General features: G+C 42.3%; 1 protein-coding gene across 3 annotated transcripts in view; it reads left to right on the forward strand.

Moving 5' to 3' along the window:
• Window positions 1-413: 413 nt before the first annotated feature.
• SOBP (sine oculis binding protein homolog) overlaps window positions 414-27013 on the forward strand; it is a 119945-nt gene continuing 93345 nt past the window's right edge. For 2 of the 3 annotated variants that reach the window (XM_061366759.1, XM_061366760.1), the window contains exons 1-4: window positions 414-595; window positions 10038-10176; window positions 12022-12207; window positions 24376-24527. In XM_061366759.1, the coding sequence (XP_061222743.1) occupies window positions 500-595; window positions 10038-10176; window positions 12022-12207; window positions 24376-24527 (573 nt within the window). In that variant the 5' untranslated portion in view covers window positions 414-499. Of the gene's footprint in view, window positions 596-7055; window positions 7378-10037; window positions 10177-12021; window positions 12208-24375; window positions 24528-27013 lie in introns of those variants that run through there. The other variant, XM_061366761.1, reaches the window with a different exon arrangement.

Raw genomic sequence — 27013 nt, forward strand, 5'->3', positions numbered from 1 at the left:
CCGCCCGGTGCTCGGCGCTGCGCCCCCCCTTCCCTTTCTCCTCCTCCTCCTCCTCACCCCCCCGGCTCCCATGGCGGGCAGCGGCGGCCGATTCGGTGCCGGCAAGCCCCGCCCGCCGGCGGGCCGAGGCCGGCCTCCCCCTTTCCCCGGCCGCCCCCTCCGCGGCAGCCCGCCAGCAGCGCCACAGCAGGCGCGGGGCCGGCTCGCTCCGCGCTGCCTCTCGCCCGCCCGCCCCGCCGCCCCGCCGAGCCGCGCCGCTCCCATGCAGGCGGGCGGCGAGGCAGAAGATGGCTGACTCGCCGGGGCACCCTCGCCCCTGCCCGCCCGCGCCCCCCGCCCGCCCGCCGCCACCGCCACTGCCGCTGCGCTCCCCCCGGGCCCTCCGCGGCGCCGCCTGCCACCACTGAGAGCCTCCGCCGCCCCCCCCTCCCCGCGCCCCTCCCGGCCCCCCCAGAGCACCAGCAGCCATTTCATCTCCACCACCAAGTAGGCGCAAAAAATGGCAGAAATGGAGAAAGAAGGGAGACCTCCCGAAAATAAAAGGAGCAGGAAGCCGGCTCACCCGGTGAAGCGGGAGATCAACGAGGAGATGAAGGTGGGTGCTTGTGATGGGGAAGGGAGCGGGGGTCTCCCCCCCACCCCCCGCCTCCGTGCGTGGAAACGAAATAAGAAAGGATCTCTTGTCATTTTTTTTTTTGTAGGATGCACTGAGTGTGTCTCAACTCCGCCTCCTGGGCTGAAAACAGAGACGAATTCACAGGCTGCAAACCCTGTTCATTCACCAGCTTTATTTATTTTTTTAGCATAACTCTCCCTCCTCGGGCTTTTTCAGCTCCTTGGGTGCCAGTGATGAGCCTTTTTTCCTTCCCTCTTCATTTGTTTCTGCAGCCATCCCCTCAGGTAGCTGGGAAGCCCTTAAAGTTAGGAAAGAAAGGGACCTGTTTTAAACACTGTATTTCTCTCCTTTTCCCAGTAGCCAGCTGCAACTGTGTAATTAAATTGTCAAAGTACAATGCTGCGGTCTGAGCCGCGCATCATCGTTCTCGCTCTTGAGCGCGGGGACCCCTTTCCTCTCTTCCTCCCTCTCGCCTCGTCCTCTGCTTTCTGTGTTTGGCTTCCTAGTCCATCCCAGCGGCAGAGGTGCTGCTGGAAGCTGGCTGGTCAGGGTTGCTTTTGCTGGATGTGTCTTCTGCGAAAGGCTGTCCTGCCTGGTAGGAACCGGTGCCAGTCCAGCTGTGCTCTGAAAGTAGCACTTGAGGCTGCTGCTCCAGATGTTAGGATGGCTGCGATTGCACAAAAACGTTATTGCAGGACTTCTTTTATCATTAGGTCGCCGCTCCAGGCTTGACCGGTCCTATTTTTTTGCGCCTGTTTTCCATGTCTGTTCCGTGTCTGTTTATGTCTCAAATTCCCCAAAGTTGGGAACGATGTATTGGAGACTTCAGCTGAACTTGGTGTTGTTGTTCAGTGTGCAGATAAGGCGTAGTCTGGTTATGAGATGAAGCTGCTGCATTTAATTTGAATATGTCATTTATTAGGAGGCTGATTGTAAGTGGAGGACTGCCTGGAAAATGTCACACGTTCGCATAGTATGTATAGTATATAGGCGCGTATATAAATATGCATGATGCCTAGTGAAAATGTCTTTGCTTTCCGGAGCAGTGATCTCCCTGTGTAAAAATAAATGGGAATGCACAGTCCCCTCCCCTCTTCCCTCTCTGCACACCACTGATTTCAGTTAAGTGCCCTTTCCTGCCCAAGGCAGGCATTCTTGCTCCTGCTGCCTGGGTAATGAGCATGTACACAGTTCTGTGTGCATATCGACTGGAAATGTGGACAAGCGTAGTATTAGGGGAACGCACATAATAACGTGTCGGCATATCTCTTTGGAAACAAACCATACTAGTTTGGGGTCCTGAGGACCGGTATTATTCTTTGCAACATATACGGCACATTCTATTTTCAGAGAGGGCTCTGTGCGGACACTGAAGATTGAGAGTCATGGCTCATTGTAATACCACATAGTTTTGAGGACTGCAGAGGTCTGTAGTATAGGGCAGTGGCCCCTTAGAGCATCACCTAACGTGATCTATATGGATTGCAGCTTTTAAGTTTCATAGGTTCTAGAATTACAAATTAGCTGATTTTAATCAAAACATGTGAAATGTTATCCTGGCTGGATATAAAGGCTGACTGTGCTGGATCCTCTGGGTTTGTTTTGTTTACTTTGGCTGCAGGCACACTCAGCGGTTTGGGAGATAGTTGTTCTTCTACAGTATAACAGATGTTTGTCTGAAAGGGTGAGGAAGAAACAAAAACAACATTGTGTGAAGGAGAAAAATTACACAATTTCAAACTAATGCTTTGGTATTAAGCACTGGCGTTAACCTTCGTGTAGAGTTTCTCTTTTTTAAATCACGGGTGGCTGCTTAAGGTTAGAAACCTCAAGATTTCAGCTGACTTAAAAATTAAAGGCAGGTAGAAATGGCATTTTGAACGGATGTGATTTCTGGTCGAGAGCAAGATAGCTGATGGCAGAACCTTTCACAAAACACAGGCCACCTTTCAATGTAAACTGCTGTATATGCTATGCATTTTTAGTAGGACAGTTGGCTGTTACCATCTGAGAAGAGGAAAGAGAGAGGGAGAAGAAAAGAAGTGGTTTAAATTTTGACGGGTGAAGAAAGTTAAAATCCTGTGGCAATCCTTTACTCTCTTTACTGATGAATTAAGATGTCTAGTTGTTCTTCCTAAACCCAAAGAATACAATAAGGTAACAAATTCGTTACACTGTGCAAAATGTTTGCAGCAAAAGGACAGAGGGAGCACAATGTGCCCTTGTGTAGGTTCATATCTGTAATGTTCAAACAGGCTGACTGTTTCCCTTAATCTGAACTGCTTTCATCTGGACCAGTGTAAAATAAGCTCTGGTAAGTAATCACAGCAGAGCAGAAAGAAAGGAATGTATACAGCAATAGACAGCCTAAGCTGTAAAAACTGTAACCCGAGTATCAGCAGCAGATCAGATATCAAGGCTTTAAGGTAGGGGAAATGAAAGAGATGAAGGGGAGGAAAAGACGAGAGAGGGAATGGAAAAGTCAGTTTGGAAAGTGAAGGAGAAGTAGGAGGGCCCCCTCAGGGAAATTTGGCTCAGGGATTAGGGAATTTTATCATGGTGTACAGTGACCTACTCAGGTTTCAGCCCACGTTGGATCGAATTGCCTCCCTTTGCTAGCAGAAAGAAAAAAGGACTGGTGTATATGTGATTTTTTTTTTTTTTTCTTTTTCCTCTCTCCCCTCCTTCGGATAATAAAAAAGCCATTGGTACAAGTATCTATTTTAAGTACAGCAAATGCAGGGCACTATGAATGAGCAATAAAATTACCTCATCACAGAGGCTTCCTTCAAGATTCACTCTTTGATACGGCCAGATATTTACTCGAGAAGGTTCACAACACCTGACTGGCTTGGTTTGGTCCCTTCCAACAGCAGTGTCACAGCTCGGTTTTGACATGACTGGATGGATATTCAGGTCGCTTGCTCTCTCCTTATGCCAGATATTAAATTACATTTTTGTTATCGCTAACCTAATGTACATGGTGGTTATAACAAATTTTAATTTGATACAATGTTGTGTGCAAGAAGTACATGTCTGCGCGGTTTTCTGATATTGCATTTCAATGAAAACTATCTTGAGGAGGAACTGTTTTGTTTCGCTCTGACCTTCACAGCCTCTGTTTTCTTCTAGTTATTTTTTTCCTTTTGTCCCCCATCCTCCTTCAGACGGTAGTTTCCATTTTTATTTCCCGAGGTAGTGTTGTTCACCTCATGCTCTGGAAGAGAGCAGATAGTTACTCTGAAATTCAGTTCGGTGCCATTTCTCACTCGCTGGTGAATAACGCTTAATAGATCCAAAGCTACTGTAATCAGGGAGCCCAGTCCTGTTTTAAGACCAAAATATTTTTTTACAGTTTCATTGATGAAAGCACTCATTACAGCGTGGTGATGGCTTCCCCATCCATCTACCCCTCTCCAGCTGATTTTCGTTTGCTATCCTGCTGCTAGGTAGCAGTGCTGCTCCGGAGGAACAGCTAGGTGCTCCGCAGTGTTGTGAAATGAAGTTGCGTCCAATACTGGGTTGCACTGGAAGTTATCCTGAACAAACCAGACAACGTGTCCACGTGTCTCTGTCAGTTGAAAGGCGAGCAGTTAATTTGCGCTGTAATTTCACAGGGCTGCTCCATGTGCCTGAGGAGTTTACCATCTATAAATATTCTCAATAACTAATTTGTATCTAAAATTGGGCTTCGTTCCTGATGCCTAGAGCTTAAGACAGCCCCATCTGTTACAGTTTAATAGTAAACTCATCAGAAGATCTTTCAGTTTAGTGTTTTAATATTCCCCGTTTGGCATTTAGAAGTACTACTGTCAGAAGGAGGGAAGCAGTGAAGCAGGCGTAGCAGCCCTGCGCCTGGAGCGAGCCAGATCCCTCGGAGTGCTCTGAAGAGTCCAAGGAAACTCCTCCCTTCTCTCCTGAAAAGCAAAAAATATCCTTGGGAAAGTGTAGAAGCAGGGAGGCTTTATCAGTTGTACTATTGCAGGAGATCGATGTGGAGGGCTTGTTTTGCTGCCTGCGTGGAAGGAATTCTGTGGGATAAGTGCAAAGGGAGTTGTGCTGTCTGTACTGGGAGCCTCACCTGCCTGTGCGCCACAGAAACAGCACTTCCCCAAACAAAGTTTGAATTGCAGAACCAAATGTGTATGTTGGAGCACAAAGGAAATCAAAGCATCAAGACATTTTGCTTTCTTATAGCGTAAAATTCAATATGGTGACGACATACATAAGCAAAGAAAGTGAGGGCGGTAAAAAAGAAATCCAAGTTCATATTGTGACCACAGAAACCTTTTTATTTCCTTGGTGTAAGTGAAAAGTGAATTTGTGGGGCTTTGCACTGAGTGGGTTCTGCAGGCAAGGAAATGGAATGGAGCCACTGTGCTTCCTCCCAGATCTGAAATAAACATTCAGCAGTAAAACCTAGAAGAAAATGAGTCTGACAGACTCATTCTCCCCTGCGTTTCCTGCCTCCGTGTTTGCCAGGCCTCGTTTGCTGAAGCCAGGCCTTGCCCCCTGTGAATAATGTTCGTAGAGAAGGGAAGGCAAGAGGTCTAAGATGGAAAGAGAAGCATGGCTCAGCTTCAGAATGTATTAATTAGCAAAGATTTGGGAAAATGATGCATTACAATGTAAAAAAAAATCAAGCTGTAGGTGTCCTGTTACGATGAAATGAATCCTAAAGAGGGAATGAATGTGATATTTTAGCATATAAGCTAGTCTCACAAAGGAGAGAAACCAGAGTCTGGCGAGTCAACACCCTCTTCTTCATCTTTCCTATGAATAGGAAACAAATTCAAGTCAAAATACCAATGAGCATAATAGTTAGGTAGTTATCCTGGCTCTTCCAGGAGGAAGGCTATTTCTGTACATCACAAGAATAGAGAAATCACACAGTTAAAACATGCAAATTACGCATTGCCCTGCAGTGGTGATAAGTGGTTTGGGACTTAGCAGGGGGCAAAAGAAGAATTGCTGTCTATTAGGAAAGAAGGGCGTTGGCGGTGTTGTGTGACACTGACCACTGGAGCGTTTTTGGGCCAGTTTCTTTGGCAGGGATGCACTGGTTGTGCTGCAGCCGCAGTGAATGCCTGGCAGTTAGGCAGCTGCGATGGTGCACTGTCAGCTAGAGGAGCACGAGAGATTTGGCTCTGGGAGGATGTTCACTGACTGCCTGGGTGCACTGGCAGCTGAAGAGGTTGTCGGTGTTTCCCCCACAGCCTTGGGAGTCAGGCTGCTCGGCGCATGCGCAAGAGGCTGAGTGTGGCATGGTGGTGTGAGCACAGAAGCATATGGGGCAGGATTTTGGTGCTTGTCTTCTCAGTTCTGGTGTTGGCCCACTCTGAACAGGACAGAGGCTTGTTCTCTTTGTTTCCCTGCAGGGGACTGAGCATTGCCTCCTGGGCAGGGCAAAGCTAGTTTCTGTGCTGTGATTTTGCCATGGAATCCATGGATCCTGCAAGGCTCCCATTGGGTTCAGTGGGATTTGTATTGGGCCAAAGGGTCCCAGCTTAGCAGCGTGGTTGCTGACTTTGATTTTATTGATGATGGACAGGGCTGTGGGGTTGGGGTGGCAGCCTTCAACCTGCAGACCCTCCACATTCTTTTTGGGAATGAGCTTGAAAGTAGGCATGGAAGAGCTCAGTGCCTCTGCTGTCCTATTCCTTCAAAAGCTTGGAATTGCAGCTACTTGCACATCCTTCACCTGGTCATCCACACATCTCCTTCTCCCTGGGCTTTGGCAGGTCTGTCATCTCTCAGTTCAGTTAGTTCCTGTCTAGGCTGCTTCATCAGTGCCTCTTTTACTCTCATGCTTCAACCTCAGGTTGATCCCCCATTCTTGCTTTTCTGAAGCACTGTTTTTACAGTCGATCACCCTTCCTTTCACTAACCCTTTTGTACATCTTCCAGTGAGGTTCTGCTGTGTGTGTACAGGTTGTGTTCCCTTAACTTCGTCAAGAACTGGGCTTTCTTACCCTCCTCTGCCCCCTCCTTTTTTTTCCTGCATTCACACAGAGAAAATTAGTCTTGTCTCATCTCATCATTTGTATTTTGACTCTTGCCACCACACTGGTCTTTACAAATCCCATCTTGTTACTGCATCTTGAACCCACATAGATTGGGACTACCATTGCAATGGAATGAATGGAAACAATGAAATAAGAATAGTGGTCATCTTTAGGGCAGCAGCTTCAGCGAGGATATGGGGAGGGACTTTATAAGAGCAAGTAGTGATAGGACAAGGGGTAATGGCTTTAAACTGAAAGATAAGATACTGGGAAGAAGTTCTTCCCTGTGAGGGTGGTGAGGCACTGGCACAGGTTGCCCAGAGAAGCTGTGGATGCCCCATCCCCTGGCAGTGTTCAAAACCAGGTTGGATGGGGCTTTGAGCAACCTGGTCTAGTGGAAGGTGTCCCTGCCCATGGCAGGGGGTTGAACCTAAATGAGCTTTGAGGTCCCTTCCAATCCAAACTGTTCTATGATTCTATGACATGACCTGTGTGACCATCAACTTGACTGACAGGATATTAAATGTTGCTGCAAATGGGTGCTATAGTCAGGAGTCTGAAGGAAGATGCTGTACTTCTGCGGATGCCTATCTATGTGAGAGAGTTAGTATTGAAGAAAACATCTCTTAGCTTTGACTACCAGTTTGGTAAGGATGGGATCATCCTCTTGGTTTGATATGCATAAAGTACTGTGTAAAGAAGCTGGGGCTGTCAGCCACAAAGAGAATGGTTTAAGAGTGATCATCACTGTAATAGGTAAGATAAATTCTGAAAGAGTAGCTTAATTTTTTTTTTCTTTGTCCATCCTTCTTGAGAAATCACAGTGTTAAAAAGGGGCTCACTTTTGTGAGGGCAATATGCAGCCTCGTTGTACTGTGGTTGAATTTAGTAGGAAATACCCCAGTGATATATATATATATATATATAATTTTTTTTTAAGAGTCAAGTTTCTATGATGGGTAATTTCAAAATAATTTGTATTTTTGTGATGATGAGTGTTCATTTTTGTGTGTCACCTGTCGTGGGTAGAAAATATGAGACTTGAAAAGTACTTAAACTTTGTGCCGTTACAAACCAAATCTGGTCACTTTGACTAGATTCTGAAGAGACATACACGTGTATGAATTGCAGGAAAAACATACATATAGCCTTGTTTACATGTTCTTTGACAAGTAATTAGAAATTACTCATTGCCTGAGTTGAACAGCAGTGCAAATAAAACACAGAGCATCCACAGGAGGCAAATTTAGAGCTACTCAATTTGGTTCCATGGGGTTTAAGTCAGGAAGACTTTGTCAGTTCGTCTCTGCCTTGGTGGATTAGTCTCTAGGGCTGTGTCTCCATAGCTGAAATTTAGCAAAGGAAGGGAGGCTGGCAGAGCTTGCCTTTTTGCCTCCATAGACCCATCCAGGTCATTCTGGGTGAGCTGCAGTGGTGAAGTTTCACTCCCCATCTCCAGGTCATTTTGTTGTTGGATTCTCAGGAGTTAAGAGACAGGTTCTGTGCTGAGAGAGGTTTTCTAAAAAGCTAAAAAACAACAAAAAAATTTAGAAAAATCTCATGTTTTTGCTGATATTTAAAACCCAGCACTGCATCAAATGAGGGTGTAAATACATATATTAGAAATGGGTGTGTGTGATAGCCACATTACACTGTATTGTACTCATTGCAAACTCTAGTAGTGACATAGTTCAGACGTAATGGGCTGTCGTACTTAAAATGCTTACAGTAGAGGTGGAGGTGGAACAATGCAATGTTTTCTGGTGATTCAGGGCAGCACAGGACAGCCATGGAATTGAGATTTCCAGCAGGAGGTCAAGTGAAAATGAAAGGGGGGAAAAAACAAAAGGAAATTGATGCTCCACAGGTCTACTGGGGGGTTTTGTTTTGGTTTTTCTTTTCCTGAAATGTGTGTTTGTGGCACAATTGCACAAATGATACTCCTGGAAGAGTACAAATTGCTTGTGTTTATTGCTTATAGCTGTTTTACAGCGCTCCTTGAGTGACAGGAACACCTATGCAATCTGGTGTGATGAATGAGCCAGGAGCAGTGCAGGGCTCTGATGTTCTGGGGCAGAGCGTCTGCTGTAGCTTTGAATTCGGAAGCAATTATCATCTGATTAATTTTATTTATTTATTTAAATGACTGGAGAATTGCTGTGTTCTATCATTACACTTGCTCCCACTCAAAATTAAGCTAGAGCAGCTACTAAACAAAATCTAGCAATGTGCAAATTTGACATGTACCATTTGTTTTGAATTGGTGTCATATTCTCCTTATCCGTTTGCTGGTAGCCAGAGTCCCGGGAGATGGTGCATATCAGCAGCATTATTTTAGATGTCAAGATCTTAAAGGGAAATTAAATTTGGAATTTATTTTTAACAAATAATTGTAAAAAGCCACGGAGACCAAATAGAAAGGCTTTGTGTGTGGCTTTTTCATTTCATTTAACAGCTGTCATACTACTTTAAGCTGATCTTTGCCATTGCAATAATTCATTAGCTGGTTTCCTTTGGTAGTTTCCTAAATCCGTAAGCTGCAGAGCTCCACAGCACTATTTGGTTTCTGAAAGCTCTGTTGCCTGGCTGCAGATTTCTTCACTTACTCCGCTAAATCTCTTGGCCCAGTAATGAGCATTTTCTGCAGAAATATTTTTGCCACGTGACCTAGAGGATGTGTTTTTAATAGAATTTCAGAGTTATGACAGTCATGTTCCGTATTTTGCATTTCCATGCAAACATAAAACGTAACCGCACGGCTGCTTGGAAATTGGTTGAAAATAAATACGGCAAAACTGAGAAAGGTTTCCTTAAACAAATATAAGAGATGTTTGTATGAAACGTTATGGTAAAACGCTTTCATGGTGAAGAGTTTTTAAGTGGTTTGACTATGTAAGGGCTTATAACCGAGGAAAAATGTCTTCACTGTGATTTTATTTGATTTGGTTCATGGGCATCTCAAGGAACTGTAATTGTGTCAGTGACCTGCTCCAGCTGAAAAGATTGTAGCACAGTAAGATTGATTAACTGCTGGCTGAAAAAATCCCTTCTTTTCTGTTATTCTCTTGCTGCAGTCTTAAATATTTTATGGCAACATAGACAAGTTTGTATGACGAATGTATGTTAAAATATTTCTGACATTGAATACCAGAGCGAAAGTCATAAATAACTCTCCTTTTCATTTTTTTTTAAATTACAGACATATGAGTCTCTGTCATAATTACATGTGGCAGTCAGAGATTTAAATGCATTACACTTTGCGCGCTTGACTTATGAAATGAACATTAGTCTTTGAGGAGGTGGGCCAAACCTGACACTTGCTCGTGTAGCACAGATGCGGTTCGATTTATGCAGTCCTCCATTCTTTCCAAATGGTTATTGATTACATAAATAAGTAGGTAATTTTTCTCTTTCAGAACTTTGCAGAAAACACTATGAATGAGCTCCTTGGCTGGTATGGTTACGATAAGGTTGAATTGAAAGATGGAGAAGATATTGAATTCAGGAACTACTCAGCAGATGGGGAAAGCCGCCAGCACATTTCTGTTCTTAAAGGTAATGCGACTTCATGTTTCTGTGTTCATGCAAAAAAGGATTAATATCTCAACCTGTTGGGATTGGCATGAGTTGGGGCGCGTGTTCTGCTGCTTGCTTTGTGGTTGGTTTACATAAAAATATCACAGAGTGCCTTCTGGTCTGAGGAAGCCAATAGGATATGAGGAAAATCCCTTAAAATTACTGTCAGTAGGCTTACTAATATACCTTCACAAATAATACCTTTTGTGAGTCAGTTGAAAGTCCTGTACCTGTGGTATTAATAAACTGCTCAGCTGGAAAAGTGGGAGCACTTTCTTAGGAGTGTGGCTTTAAGGAACCCTGTTGTTTTCAAAACTGAAGCTTTTTGGCTAAGCCTTTTTAAAATTCTGGAAGATTTTGAGCTGGAATATTCACAACACATGTAGGAATGAGAGTGAACATTCACAAAAGGGTCCTCACCCATGCTTATACTATAGTGTCTTCTGCGAGTGCTGTAGAAGTTCTCCAGGGGTGGGATTTGTTTGGAACAATGCTGGATCTTCATGGTTCAAAATGTAAAGGATGGGATCCAGTCTGTTTGTTAAGCCCTTCTGTTGCTGCCTTCTGACTCTTCAGTCACAGGGAATGGGTAGGGACTTGTAATTAGAGTAAAGGGAATACTGTATCTTGACTTATCCAGCAAGGATTCCTTAAAGGTTAGGTAAAGAGAGGGAACTGTGGCAACTTTTATGTTCTTAGTCTGCCACTTTTCACTACATTTGTGGCCAGCTGCATTTGGGTTTTCTTTCTGATGGCCCACAGCAGCTCTGTACTCAGTAAGTGTTGCAGTGAGTACTGGTATCAGAGAGGCAAGTTCTGAAGGAGAGGTGGTTAGGAAAAAGGTGGAAAAATTAGAGCTAAAGGTGAAATAACCTAACTTTGTTAAAATTGAATGTTTGCAGCTTGTTAGTTCTGTAGTGACATTGGTGATCAATGTGTATTTTTCATTGAAAATGTGATGTCATTAAGTCACCTTTGAATAAACTTGTACTTGAGTAGTGATGTGATTAATTTATTTATGTTTTGATAAATAGATCTTTTATTGAATGGTTTCTGGCTTCAGTCTATGCCTGATGAAATTTGTGATATACTTCTTTTATAGACACATGATCTGAATCATATGTTTTATGTACCAAATAAAGATGTCAAATACCTGTGGCAGGTAGAAACCTTTGGTGTATGCAATCTATGGGAGGGAAAAAGTTGTGTTTCTTTTTCTGAGAGATGGGAGGAGAGAGAATAATAAGAATTAAGTCCTGTCCCATAGCTAACTGAGGTGCATTAGAGAAATGCCTACAAATAAGAATCCTGAGGTAACTTGGGTTTAAAGAAGTAGAATAACAACTGTCATCATTTCATGTGCACTTTGCTGTAACTTAAGTATTTTGTTTCTTTAAATTCTTTCTATTACTACTCCTCATATTATTGCTAGAGAATTAGGAATTCTTTTATTTTTCAATTTATGCTTCTTGTATTGGTGAAGTTATAGTACACTGAGTGCGATCACCGTGCAAACAGTAGAAGTAAAGGGACAAGAATAGGGTGTCATTGATTAACCCAGGCATACTAAGGGTGTGCATAAGGAAATAATCCTATCTTTTATTTAAAAAAAAGAAAAAGTGTGAATTTTATTTTTAAAATATAGAGCATTTCTGAAGAATACTGGCAAGTATCCATTTTTTAAACAGAGGACATATATAGCAGTTATTGTGCACTCTTCTCGTATTAGGGTAAGTAATTTAATGAGGAGATTGGGGAAAGTATGTAGGGGCATTTAAGAAATCTAGGTGTCATGCTGTACAATGTGTTCTTTGTGTTTTACAGAAAATTCTTTGCCAAAACCAAAATTACCTGAGGACAGTGTTATTTCACCGTACAATATAAATCCAAGCTACCCAGGGCTTGCCACAGGAAATGGACTATCAGACTCACCAGCAGGGTCGAAGGATCATGGGAATGTACCGATTATTGTCCCATTAATTCCACCACCTTTCATAAAGCCACCAGCAGGTAAATCCTAATGAACGTTTATAAATGGTTACTGTCATTGACACGTCCTGAGATTGCTAGATCATGGTGTCTTAGTGATGGAGCTAATTTTAAAGTGTTTAAAAGCAGTCACAGAGAACTTCAAAACAGAGTGGGAGAGTGACTTTATTTGTTAGTATTCTTGAAAAACTTCTGCAAGTGCAGTGACAACAGACTTGTGCTGCTTGTGACTCTCAGCACGCTGGATTATACTCTCAGCACTTCAAAAACATCTGCTTTTTAGAAAGAAAAAAGATTTTGTTCTGATGAATGAAGGCTTTAAATAAGTTAATGGAAGATGATTAAATTAAAAATAGGCTCCATGAAAGAAACAGTGGAATAGTCAAAGCCATCAACTCAGTATCATGTCTTTATATTAGGTTAACAAGCTCATCCTGGGAAAACTGTCTCTTGACTGTTACTGAAATATCTGACCGTTGTCTCTTGAGAGTTTAATACGATCATGACTACCAGAAGACTGCACTGACATGTTTTACATTTTCATTAGATTGTTATCAGAAGTGATTTTATAACATGCCATTCCTGAGTTTGCATGAAAAATGATGTATTCCACACTGCATGCTGCTTACCATAATCTGTGAAAGGAACTCTTAACAGGTACACCATGGTGATTAACTGCTGTGTTATTGTTTACTGCTGTACACAGTGTGATAATTGGTAGATTTAGGAGCAGGCTCAGTCCTGCTCCCATGGATGTCCCTGGGTGTTGCTATGGGTTCTCTTGGGTGACCGAGGCACCAAGGAGCACAGGGTGACTTGCAGTACCTACCAAAAAGCAGTAGCTATCTGTGTGGAGGGAGACAGTTGGCTAAAGAGTCCCCACCAGGTGTGAGGATGCTCCTGCAGAGGCAGAACAACTTGCAGGATCTGGTCCCAGGTGTGAGATGGTCACCTCTGCCCTTTGTTGCATTGACTAAAGGTAACTATAAAATACCAATTGGTCCAAGAAAGCATTTGCCTGCTGACAGTCATGGGATAGACTACAGTTGCTCCTCCCAACTTATTTTTAGGCCATTGACTTTTATCTCTAAAAGAAGTATACTAATATGCTATGAATAATTTTCAGATGTTACTCAATATGCATTCTTTGCCAAAGACTTTTCATCTATTTTATATGATATTTGCTAATTACCAAAGCTATTTGGGCCCATTCCTGCAGCCTTTACACAGCTAAAGATCTCGGGCCATATGGGCTGGATCCTCAGCTGTTGTTGATTTGGCCCTAAAGCTTTAATCAAGGGCTTGTGCCATCCCAAGCTATTTTATCCTCCAATCTGAGTCACGAAAGAATCCGGGATGCTGAATTTGTGGTATGTGAACACAGGGCTATAATATGCATTGTGCAAACTGCCACAGTTGCTGGATTTTTATGATATCAAACAAGCAGGAGGAGATGGAGCTGTGAAGTAGAAAAACAAATTACCGCAACAGTAGTTAAATGGGCACAGGGGAACCTCGTCCAAGTCAACTGCCTTCTGTTCTTTGCCTGTCCACCTATCATGTGTGATCCCATATTCAAATGTAATGCTAAAGGTAATGTGCAGAGATGACTATTCATAAGTATTTTCCAACTTTAGGCTTTTTATTCATTAATTCATAATGAATATCATTGTTTTACTTGCATAGGGGATATAAATACATAATCTCTGCCTCCTCTGACTTAATCCTATGATCAGTAATGAGCACTAGATGACCATGATTTATGAGCAGATGAGTGTATTTATCTCACCTTTGTTTTAGAGAGCAAAGTTCGGTAGGACCAGAGAGGGAGCAGACCAACAACCTTTGTGGGATTTGCAATAAGCATCAGTAGTAGTTGTTTTGTTTTATCTTAGGGCGTAGGTGCCCTAGTCATGATCACCCAAAGAGCCTGGCAAGAAACAACTGGTGGATACAAGTAGAAAAGGGAGTACAAAGGAGCCAGGAGAGCCAGCGTGTAAGGCAGTGGTCTTGGCACTGCACTTTGACACCATTATGTGGGCACTACATCAAAGCAGAAAACTTCAGAGTGATACAAAGCCAGACAAGAGTAACTCTGGGGATGTTTTCTCAGAGCCCCTCACAAGCACAGGGGCGACTTTGGAAACAGCATAAAGGTGCTTCTTAGAGTTGAACAGGCAAATGAAAAAGACGTCATTAATTGCTAGAGCTGAAAGTCGACATTTTCAGCATGGGAGAGAGAAGGGCTGTGGCTGACCTGCCACAAGAGTAGAAGCTGCTTACATTTGTTCAGGTTAATAAAGGAAGAAAGGAAACAGCAGGGAGAGGGAGAAAGAGTCCGAGAGAGAGCTTCAAGGTTAAAATGCTGGGCAGAGAAAGGGACTTTTGCTACACATTTTGAGTGGATGCATAGAACAAGGTTACAAGGCAGGCCAGAGAGAAAACCAGGTAGTGCTGCACTGCAGTGACTGGAGTGCTGAGAATTAGGCTGGGTCCAGACTTTGTGGATGGATGGGGAAAGCTTTTATATACTGTACAGGAGAAAAATCTACAAGATTTAAATGTGTCTCAACAGAGAGTGCCTGCAGATGAAAACGGTATTTAAATTGTGAACCTGGAGGACAGGAAAGATGGTGGTGTGGTCTACTGTTATTGAGCAAATAATACGGAGTGAGCACTCAGGGAAAAATTATTAAGACTTAAATTCTTGTTGTATTGGTCTTGATCTGAAGGGTTAGCACCAGTAAAGAAGTGTTAGAGAGACAGGCTGAGGTATTTATTTAGACAGGAGAGCAGTGGTGTGGAGAGGATAAACAGATCCAAGAAACAGTCACAATGAGTTACTAGCTGAATATTTTTGGCAGATAAGATGCTATACAGATAAGAGGCAGAAGGGTAAGAGCGGAGCATGGGGGTTATTCATAGAAGCTTGAAGGGAGAAATGGGAAGGATACCCTGCAATGTACACTGGTGTAACAGTTGCACAAGTAGAAGCAACAATGGAATAAGACAAGAATCAGGAAGCCAAGGGAAACAGGCTTTCCAGGGAGGCAGATTTGATTCTTGGTATCAGAAATTGTTAACAGAAGTAAGAAGGAGGAGGAGGGAATACTGATCCTCAGCTCCGTCTAGGAAGCACTCATTGAAGATTTCAGCAGATAGGTCTTTCTTGAGCATGTTGGAAAACTTAGAACAGTGTCCTGTCTGCATTTGTATTTTGTGTGAACAGGCTAAAACCTTGAAAAGTAACAAAATTACCTTTCCCTCCATGCTTATTTTAGAGGAAAGTGGTGTGAGGGTCTTAGTTTTGGTTTTTGTGTTTTCTTTTTTTTCCTCCTCCTTTTGAAATCCAAACAATTAGGAGCAGTCTGACTAAAATTGTACCTCCAAGCTGTTCAGCTCTCTTTTAGTCAAATGAAATATTAGGTAGAAATGTGGCTATACAATCCAGGAAAACATTAGAGTTCAACCTGACCAGGTGTGAACAGCTTCAGTAAAGACACTTTCTCCTTGCTATACCTGAGAACTACACCTGCAAAAGGCTGAGTTAAATGCCTGGGCACTCCGTGGTGCACTGACTGTCTACAGGCTCGGGTTGTGACTTGTTGGTGCAGGGCACTAAATCCAGTCATGGAAAGCCTCCACAAAAAGGGTGCCACTTACTCAGATCTGGAGGCTATTTGCAAGGGCACCTCCGGGCAGGTAGACCACGCTCAGACAGTGCCCAAATCAAGCGGGACTTTATCAGTCAATGTCAGCCATCTGGCCTGCATCTGAAAGCAAGTAAGTCAGCACAGCCTCCAGGGAGCTGGTGCAATAGTCTCCTTGTGGCTGATAACTGTCCTTCTTGTCCAGCAGGCTGGTAGCTATGTTTACTGCTAGCAGCTGATTCTGAGCGATCTTCAGGGTTAATCTCCAGTGCAACCGTTTGCAACAAGCTGATACAAAAACTGGTTCTGCTTGGTGTTAGAAGATTCTTACGTTCTACACAGCAACATAAGGAAAGTGGGTTTTTTGTTTGTTTGGGGTCTCCCCCCCCCCCTTAAAAATTACATAGAAATAACAAAAAAAAAACACCCCAGAAGTGAAATAGTCAGGAATGACCTAGAAATAGAAACCCTGCCACATCTGTGCAGGGTATGTGGCTGTAGAGTGCAGCATGCAAACATCCTAAGTTATTCTGCAGCCCTTAGTGGTAAATCTGAGAGGGCACTTAGGGTGACTGCCCTTTTGCTCAGACAGGTTTGAACGGCTGTTGTTACATGGGATGAAGGAAGGCTAAAATCAAGATTAGTCAAAGAAGAATGCAAACAATTCTTTCAGTGCAGGTGAGAACTTGCTGCCTCCTTCCGCTGGCACCTGCAGCACCTGCTGGAGGCTATGTATGGTGTCTCAGTTTCCCCAATTTTTAAAGAGTGCTCTTTGGTTTACTTTCTCTTGTGATCCCCATGGCAGTGCTTCGGTAGGGGAGGTACCTGCTGGTTGGTCTACCCTTTGAGCGTGGTGTTGGCAACTCTTCCCTTTCTTGCCTTGTGTGCGTACAAGTGAAGCATTGGGTGCATCTGCTGTTCTAAGCATCCCACACAAGAACCAGCTCCCGGCCATGATGCACTGTGAGGGAACATCACTGTCTAGGGATGAGGTGGAAGAGGAGGTAGAGAGAATGATGGCATTCAGTTGACTGAGATTTCTACAGGGAAAGGAACGCAAGGGAAAAATAATGCTCCTTCCCAGGGTTTTCATGAGATAATGAGTATTTGGGAAATAGGATTAAAATCCTTCAACCTGCAGATCAGAGTCTCTACATAATATTTGCTTCAGTGATTTGCAAATGATAATGTTCGGGGTCATACCAAAAGTTACCAGAAACTTGTGAAAATGAAGGAGGAATGGGCTGGAGGAACTACATCTGTTGAAGGGGAAGCAGAAGCATTTCCAGTGCTGACTACCTTGTAAAATAGGCCTGTGACCTAAGTTGGCAAGTAAATGTTATATTTAAATACTAAAGCAAGTAACTAGTATTTTATAGAAAGGAACAATTCATTTTCTGTGTTACAGTTTAACATGGCTTTCAATTTAAAGTTTATGGGATTTTTTTGTAAATATAAGTATACATGGGTAACGTGGGATTAAGTAGAGTCTCTGCCTTGTGAACACTTTGGAATTGGCCATTGTAACCTCTCTCAATATTTGAATTGCATTGGAGGAATCTGGAAGCACAAAAGATGTTTTAAATGGTAGTTAGCAGGGCAGTAAAAATTAATTCCAACATCATCTGTCTAAATTCACCAGGGAATTGGTTCTCTGACTGCATTACCAAGAAGTCTGATTCCAGGCAGAACCTGGTAGCACTTTGCCTTAAATAAAGATCCATATTATCAGATCTAATTAAGTCTGTATATTGGGAGGCTTTCATTTTACTATGCTCTGGATCCCTGTTCAGTATTTCTCAAATCTTATTTCAGTTATTGAGCAGGATTAACAATTTCTCTAACTGCAGGTTTAGCTCTCTGGTAAAGACCACTGCAACAAATCCTGCTGTCGCTACTCTTCAAATTCTTTCTCCTGTTTTCAGTTTGAAACATCACCTAATTTACACTGATTGTAGGGGTATTAGTGCCTGGTTTTTAAAATGCCAGTGGTTGCCAGGATGCCTGCCCCATCTAGCCCACTGTTGATGTCTTTTGCTCTCTGTTGAGGGCCAAGTGTTTCCTTTGTGCTAAAAAGAAAATCACTAAGTCCATGTATGCACTTTAATAGCATACGTTCAAAATACCCAGGGAGTTCCCCCCCCCCATTAGCTGAAATAGGTGCCTTTTTGTTTGCATGCTTAAAACCTGCCTAAATGCCAGCTTTTAATTGTGTTGTGCATTCAGTCCTTACTGAACTATGCATGAGAATGTGCCTCAACTCATGCATAGAAAACGTGGGCAAGCCATGGTTCCCCAAAATGATTTTTTTTTAAAGGAGCTGGGACACTTTGCTTTATTGGCAGAGTCATGAACTTCAAGAGACTGGTCCTTAAAAGGAAATGCATTGGAGAGCCCCTGAGGTATTTCCATAGTGATAATTGCAGCAAGCTTTCTGTTGTCAGCCCTTTTTTCTCAGTCTTCCTCCTGTAATTACTTTTCCCAAGGTACTTTTTGTACCTTAAGTTTGTCGCATACCCCATCTATTTGGAGGATCAGTGCTTAAGTGCTATCACGAAGTGATCTGCAGCAATGTCTCAGGAGGTTTATTCATTTTTTAGTTAGAGATTAGTCAGATAAAGCATCTTGGGTGTAAGAAAACTGACTGTAATGATTCTGCCTTGCTTGGGATCATCAACCTCAGGAACTGCTTTGGGATGAAAAATCTGAATACATGCTGTTTGGTTTTCTTCAGTGGCAAGCTGGGGTTTCAGGAGCGGCAGGCGGGTAACTCAGAATTAACCATTCTGAAATCCTGGTAGGTCCCAGTGGAAATAGTGAGCCTTGACTGTTAATGCTACAAATGCTTGAGTCAAGATCTAGCATCTTTAAAATGGGGTTTGAAGCTTTTCATTAGAAAGGAGTGGTGAAAACAGCTAAAATATTTCAAGGTGTGTGCCAGTGGATCTAGCAGAGTTCTCAACAAAGGGTTAAAAGTGCTATTCTAGCTCTCTGCCCAAAAAGCTGGGATTCAGACTGCCTGTATGAGGGGGTGGGATGCAGCAAAGAGAAAAAGAGAGGAAAACAGAAGAAAACTAGCAAGGAGACATGGCTTCTGATTGCTGTAGTGGAAGGAAACTCATACCAGGAAGAGGTGGATGATGCGGAGACACTGAGGAGGGATGGGGTGCCGAAATATTTTCTGTATCAGATGGCAGGCTCAACAACAGCAAAGGTACAGGTTTCACACAGGCTCACTTGGTCCAGGGAATATGTAACCTTTGAGATCTCAGTCCCAAACCCTCTTGGTCTTCCTTCTGTACAGCAGGACTACTTCTGTACTGCGATTGGGCACCTTCAGGAGTGATATTTTCTTCTTGCCAGAAGGGTTGAGTTTCTTCTGCTGAATTCCTTGCAAGGAAATGTGGAAAGTAAAGTTTTGGAGTACTTGCCCATGGATCATCATAATCTGCAGGATTAGAGCTGTAACCGCATTTAGTTTCACCCAAATTCTTGAAATTGGAGTTAAAATTGAGAATAGGTATCATTTAGGTCATGGTGGTAATAGAATGTTGCAGCCTGAAAGTTAGCAAACTGATAAGAATTTATCTCCAGAATTCTAGGCATTTTAGAATCATCCTGCTAATCACTGTAGGCAATGCTGGGTTGTTTAGATAAAGGGACAGAGCTGTAGATGATGGATTTACTCTGTTGTACTAGTTGCCTTCCTTCAGTTCCCCCACCTCTTCAAATTATGGCTCCATATAAGATAGATTAGTGTAAACTGCTGCTCATTGGGTTTAAGAGGAACAATTTTCTGCAGCTTCTTCACACTGGCTTGAAAGGAATAAAAAAACCAACAACCCAACCAAACATTCTGCTTAATTAAGACCTAAAGAGGAGGTGCAAACTTTTGATGATTAATTGAAGCATGCTTTAGACTGATGCATATTTAGTTATTATAATGTGATAATTTTATCTTGTTATACAAACTACTCCCTTTGGGAGCATAATTTAACACTGCAAACACTCGGTGTTTATCGCATTGTTCATTATGAAAAATACACAAGCTAAAAACTGCAAGGAGATGCATCTGAACAGAATCTGTGTGGCAGGTGCAGGGACTACTGCTTCCACCTGTAGTGACACAACCCAGGGGCAGAAAAACACAATATTGGGACTTTCACAATAGCTCTCCCTATGAAGAGTTGAGAACTCAAAAAAAAAAGCAGAGGTTGGGGATTCAGATCTTGTGCCATATGTGAAAGGAATATGTCTTTCTATTACCTGGTGTAATCATAGAAGGCAGCAGTATGGATGTTTTGCTGAAAACTCTTCTGTTAGTATTCACTTGTCTCTGTGCCAACTTCTCTTTGTCTCACTGTAGGAGTACCTACCGGTTGTGAGTGTTACAGATCTGAGAACATGCTAAGCACATTGCAAGAGCAGGCCATAAAGTTGCAGGCCCTGGTGGAGAAAATAAATACAGTTGTTAAAAAGTATTTTCTTTCACTTCAAAATTATCTGTATCAGGATTTGAAAATGTTATTTTTGTACTTTACAAATGTGTCAGCCTACTTACATGACTCCTAAAAGTGATGGGGAATGATCTTCATCAGAAGAGCTGCTCTGGCGAGAGCTCACATGATAGACATAGGCATGCAGTCAGGATGAGCTCACGTTACTCAAGCAGATATGCTGAGCCAGACTACCAGCACAAGTTTGTCTGTGAGCAAAGGAGAACATTTCAGACATAGTATACTGATGTAGTTACTTTGGAGAAGCTTTCTTAGGGCAGATCTAGTTAGAAAAATATTAGAATAAAAATTCAAGACTGATTTCACTTAAACAGTCTCAAACTTCTGGATTTGAAACTCCCCGCTTCCGATGTTCTCATCGCAGCGGGTTCTTCTTGCTGAGTGTTCTAGGAACGGGGATTTGATACATTTTCCTGAAAGAAAGGCAAAAGTGTGGTAAAGTGATTTTTAAAGACTTTGGCCTCACGAAACAGAGGTCTGTGTAGAAGTGAGAGGATTTTATCTTGAATGGAAGATACGAATTTCTGGTTTCAGATTATTCTAATTAATTTGAGTTTAGCAAAAGACAGCAATTAAGGCATGAGATTTTGGCTTTTCTTCTTTCACACAATCTCAGTGTTTTGAAGTTTTAAGTTACTGCTTCCCACTGCTGTGGATTGTAATGGTAGAAATAGGTGGACTATTACTTTTCCGTTACTCTTGCAGTCCTCTTTTTCAGTCACTAAGCTTAATACACTGTAATGAAACATCCCTATTAGTTACTTTCACAACGTCTGCTCAGACCTCTACTGCAACCAGTGTCAAGACGGAAAGCACGCGATCAGGTCTGGACCTTTATCACTGTCCCCATCTGTCATCCGAGCCCATAGGACATGGCTCTATACCTATCCCAGGTACCAAGAATAGGTCCTTTTCTCTGCTGTTCTTAGCTTCACTTGAAGCTGAAGAAAGGATTTTATTTTAGAGCCAGTCTTCGTCTCACTAGGCTGCACAGGGCTCTTGTTGATGGTTGTTAGGGAATTAGTTATGTGGCACTGGATGTTTTTGTTTTCCACCTGATGAACTGCATTACAGGAAGTTAAGGAGTTGCTTCAGAAATTGACTTGGGCAAACTTATGCCTGATGGAGCAAAGATGACTTAAAAAGTGACATATTAGTGCATCGTTTCAGGAAGTACATGCTCCAAACTCCCTTCTGAAGTACTGTTTCCTGACTGCTTTACGTTGCCATACTCAGCTAATCCTTTTGTAGCAGTGTTCCTGAGTCTATTAAATAGAAGTGGCATCTAGTTTTATTATTGCTGCTACTATTTTGAGGATTATATTGTGACCATTCTTTGATGACTGGGGTGAGAAGGGAGTAAAAGAGAGAAATAATTGAAATTCTTTGTATTTAGGCACACTCCCTTCTTTCAAAATGATGAATATTTTCATTAGTATTGATGATGCCTCCTGGATATCAGCTGTCTGTTCCTGGAAGTGCAGACAGTGGCTGGAAGTAGCAGTTTGTAGACCATTTTCTGCTGTTTTATTGACTGTCAGATCCATGGACCACAAGTGAAGCAATGCTGCTTCCAAGGATTCCTCTTGAGGTGGTGGTGACGTTCTACTGGTCAGGGCATGGTAAGACAGCAACTTGACAGAGTAAGTGCCTCTTCCCCTCCTCTATCTCAGAGGAAGCCTTTAGCAAAAGGTGGTGGATTGAGCCTAACTGTCCAGCATAACCCCCTTCATAGAAGTGTGTAATGCAGCTTTTCCATGTAAACAGCTGTTGCTGCAGCTGGAATGCTATGTAATTGAAAATGGACAGTTGTGTGGTCTTTCTTACCACCCATGGGAGAAGTTCATGTGTGTCAGTGAACAGCAGTAGAATGACAGCTGAGGGGGCTCCCCAATGAAGCCCGTCATCAAAGCCCCTGAAAATCCCAGTGGTGGAGCTCTGTACTTCTTAAAAACTGTGCCCCAGATGAGCCAGCCTGCTTCAGAAAGACCAACTGCAGCATGTACTGTGCCAGTGAAATCTCTTTCAGCTCATTTCCTTTGTTTATTTTATGTCAGTTACTTGCACCAGAAACGAAGGCTATTAGAAAGGTATCACTGGTCACAGATCTTCTGTTTTCCAGGGATAAAATACTTCGTATCGGTAGGAGAATATATGTTGCTGTTACCTGAAACAAGAGGTTTCAGTCTGTTTGCTTTGGTTTACAGCATCTTCTGTTGTCCTTATACATTCAAAGGGGCAAGTTCATTCTGTAACAAATTGGTTTATTATGGTGCAGAAGTAGCTGAATCAATGCACCTTTGTAAAAGCTTAGTACTTCAAATGACTCAGGGTAAAAATAGGGGGAAGAGCTCTTGGGCTGTGCTGGAATAGATAGAATCCTGGCCAAGGCTGTTCCACAGAGAAAGCTGTGATGACACTGTGCAACACCACCGTAACAGCACTTTGCACTCTTCTGTGCCTGGCTGAGATTGCAGCCAGCCCAAGGGCAGGTTTCTTGACCTTATAGATGGCTAGTGATAATTTAGGCCAAATTTTTTGATTTTCCTTGATGTTCAGTATATGAAAGCATTTATAATATTGGCAAATCCCACTCTAAAGGGTAAGTGATAAAATACATTAAACACAAATCTGTGTTATAACTTAGCCTTAAATATACTTTTAAAGGTAGACAGTATGATTAAAACTAAAAGGTTATTATTTTGCATTGTACAGTTTTACTTCTAGCTATAAATCATAATACAATTTGTGGAAGGAAAAAAGTTATTAAACTGGCAATATTTATTCCGTTAAGGTGAATAAAATGCAGCATGTAGTTCTGAGTTATGATAGCTGGGGAAAAGAGCCAAATCACTCTGCTAAAAATCAGTTTGCCAATAATTTTACAGAATGATGACAGCATAGCTTCAAAAACAAATCCTTTATAGGGAAATGGGATGGCTGCATGACAGACTCCCTGAGCTATGAATTCTCCACAGCTCATGGACCAGGAACTGCTTTAACAATTAGTCTCTGGGGATTACTTTTTTTTTTTACAGAAGTTAGACAATGGCTGCTGTCTGTAACTGAAAGGTCAACTGTATCATAGACTGGACATGAGGACTGGAGAATTCTGAGTTTTAAGTCAGGAAGATTCCTGCTAACTTACTGTCTTGATCTGTTTAGGAGCCTTAACTACTCATTGCCCAGTCTGTGAAGCTGGGGTGGGAATGATGACCACACAAGGATATCGTTAGTACTTCAGTAGTAAGCCCTGGGTTTTTTTACATGGCAGAAGGCATAGATGCCACATTTGTAACACACATTGGAGAAGAGCTCGAAAGAGGTTCAGGAACTCTGCCTGAATTAAAAGTTGACCAATGAGTGCGATGACTGGAAAGTAACCCAGCAGGCTTTTACCACAGTGCTGCATCTTCCTTCTTGCTCGAGTCTGTTTCTGTGACTGCAGTATTCACACAAAAGTTCCCTGTTTTGTACACTAGTCATTATTTTGAAGCAACACAGAAATGGGGGATTTCATATGCCTTCTTACTTAGAAAAGGCCTTATGTTAGAAACTTGCCTTGGTGCAGTACCCCTTGGGTGTGTTTTGTCACCAGCTTACTGAGCAGAACATCTTAAGGGCTCACTACAACAGACTGCAAGTAACAAGAACAAAGCAGCAATACTCATTGAGCGTCTAGTCTTGGTTACTTGTTTAATGAAGAGTTGTGCACTCTGAAACATGCTAAAAGCTCTTGAGATTTCCAGAGCTTTTCAGCAATGCACCATTTTTTTTTTAAGGTAATAATCTTTTCCAGCCGTCTTAGAAGCTTTGCCAGTCTGTTGAGCCTGGCTGGTACAGGTCACTGCCTGCCTCAGGATGAACTTGGTGATCACAGGCGTGCACAGTTCAGCTCTCAAACAGTGAGGAAGTTAGAAATAAGATGAGCCGGTGCTGGTTGTAGCTAAGAGTAGGTGTGCAGATGTCTAAGGAAGGTGTTTGCCTCTCATGTAAACATTGTTCTTATATTTTTGTTGTAGAAGATGATGTGTCAAATGTACAAATAATGTGTGCCTGGTGCCAGAAAGTTGGAATCAAGCGCTATTCCCTGAGTATGGGAAGTGAAGTGAAATGCTTCTGCAGCGAGAAGTGCTTTGCAGCTTGCCGAAGAGCATATTTCAAGAGAAACAAGGTAAGAGAAATAAGGAAAGATGTAACCTACATAGACATAGCTTTAATGAGGCCCAGCCTGGGTCTCATTTGGCATCTAATAGAAGCTCTTTTCTTTTGTCTCTGTTTCACCTAGTCACTCCACTTTCCATCTGTATTGTCTTTTGGACTGTCAGCCCTTTACTAACCTTGTTTCTTTCAGTTTCCTTCAGCTCAGTGTTTGGGTTTTGTGAGAGTCAGGGGATTTAAATACTAATAAGCATAAACATAAGAGTCCCAGTTTGGGCTCAGAGTCTCAGGATACTTGCTAGATACACACAATGAAGAGGAGGTATCATGGAAATAGGGTAGAGGAGGGTTTAAATATGACAGTGTCACTAAATCCCATGATGTTGGGATCATGGCCAGTGGGTAAATACTTTTGTGGCCTAAGTCTGGGTACCACCACAACACCAGGCATCTTCTCACAGTAGCTTGTGAGTTCTAGTTTCTTTGTTTTAAAAAGTATCATTATTAATAAATTATCATTGCTGCAAAATTCAGATGCTATACAGTTTTGAGGTTGGGGTAAGCAATGTTAGAACATCTAAAGTAGCATAAAAAGCCCTCCTACTCAATTTAAATTTAACTCTGTCTAAAATTAGAATGCAATCCTAATATTGAATGTCTACAAAAATTGCTGTAATCACTGAAGTACAGTGCCTGAAAATGCCCTCTAGGTTACTTCAGCAGCTGTTTTTCTGCAGCAGAATGTGTGATGTGTCATTTAAAGAAAAATAACGAAGGAACACTCCAGCATTTTTAGTTGTTGAAAAAGTAGCTATGTCCTCTTGGTGCTTAATAGCGTGGGCCTTTGTATAGCCTTTATTGACTTAGATATGTTTATTACTCATAAAACCCTTTACATTTTGGATTTTTAAATGATGCCATTTTCCCTAATGCTTCAGAACATTCAAAACCTGTCAAGTTCAAGCTGAATTCAGGTCTCTAAATCTGGTGTTTTACATTTGTGGTAATAGCAGATAAGTACATATGGATCCTAGATTCAAGATGCATTGTTATAACAAATTAACCTTATTAAAATTAGGTCACATAATCCTTTAAAAAAACCTCAAAACAACACCAAAAAGCCTGAAGAATTAGGTTGCAAAAATCAGCAGAGTGGAATTTTAGTGGCCGTCTTAGAGAATCAAGCTCATAATGTCTACTGGAGCAGACAGGCAAGCTAAAGTCACATGAGTCTTCTGTGAGAAATGGTGTTTGTATCCTTTTTTTATCTAGGAAAAAGTGTAGAGGAGGAATGGATAGTCACGTTCCTTAGATGCTCCTCATTTGAAAATAAGTTCCTATGGATGTATGCGTGTATACGCACATGCACGTTTATGCACATGCAGTTCAACATCCTTACAATGTGTAAGACACTCTGGGTTCACAGGATCCAGATCACCATCTGCTGATGCTCCTGTGACTTTCAGTCACAAGTGAGGTCTCATGAAAGCAGAGTAGCGGGGCAGGATCACCTCCTTCCACCTGCTGGTCACGTTCCTTTTGATGCAGCCCTTGATATGGTTGGCCTTCTGGGCTGTGAGCACACACTGAAGCCAACTCATGTTAAGTTTCTCATCAACCAACACCCCCAAGTCTGTATCGTTTCTTTCCCCCCAAGCCTGTACCAGTTCATGATGGATTCTCTTTCATCTACAGCTTAGATCCTGAAATAGGGAGTTTAGAACCCTACTAAATGAAAATAAATACATGTTAGTATAATGCATAGGCGTATTTCAGCCTTCTAATAACCCGTGAGTGGTAGGATTGACTACTAGTTTATGGCCATGAATGTAATCAGTCAGGCAATATTTAAAAAAGTCCACTTTTACCTAACTTACTCTTTATTATCTGTGTGCTTTGTTTGGGGCTTCCTTGTCCATATATTATGAGAAAGGATGAATTAGAGCATCTCAATCCCCCTGGTTCCCTTTGCTACACTTCTACTAACTTCTTCTAGGAGCTAAAAGATACTGAATATTTCCATTCGAAAAGCTCACTGTATTCATTACTTTGTATATATCTAAATAACAATAGATGGTCCTATTCTTTTCATATACCATCATATCCCAGTGGAGCATCCTATTCTTCACTTAAGAGGCTGCAAATTAACAAAATGTCATATGGGAGGACTTGGCAAAACATGGTGAAATAACATAATTCGTAACATGTTGGTTGCTGCATTGGCTCTGCTTCAAAGCTAAGCCAGTAAGTCAAATTTTCTTCCTCTTTGTGCTCTGCAGAGTCTGGAATTGCACAGGGTCTGGCCCAGCAGGGGAAATCTGGAGCTGCCCCTTGCATGTGTAGTTATGACATTAGATGAATATTTAGGAAATGCTGCCATTAAATTAAGACAAGTGCAGTAGAACTCAGCAGACCCTCTTCTTGTTTTGCCCTTCACCTGTTAGTAGTAGAGCAGAGTCTTGGGGAACAAGATCAAAGGAACAGGGCTGCGATAGTTTC

This window comes from Neopsephotus bourkii, unplaced genomic scaffold, assembly GCF_033783945.1.
Source record: "Neopsephotus bourkii isolate Nb327-2 ecotype Australia unplaced genomic scaffold, CSIRO-AGI_Nbou_v1 NB_1358, whole genome shotgun sequence".
Taxonomy (NCBI): domain Eukaryota; kingdom Metazoa; phylum Chordata; class Aves; order Psittaciformes; family Psittacidae; genus Neopsephotus; species Neopsephotus bourkii.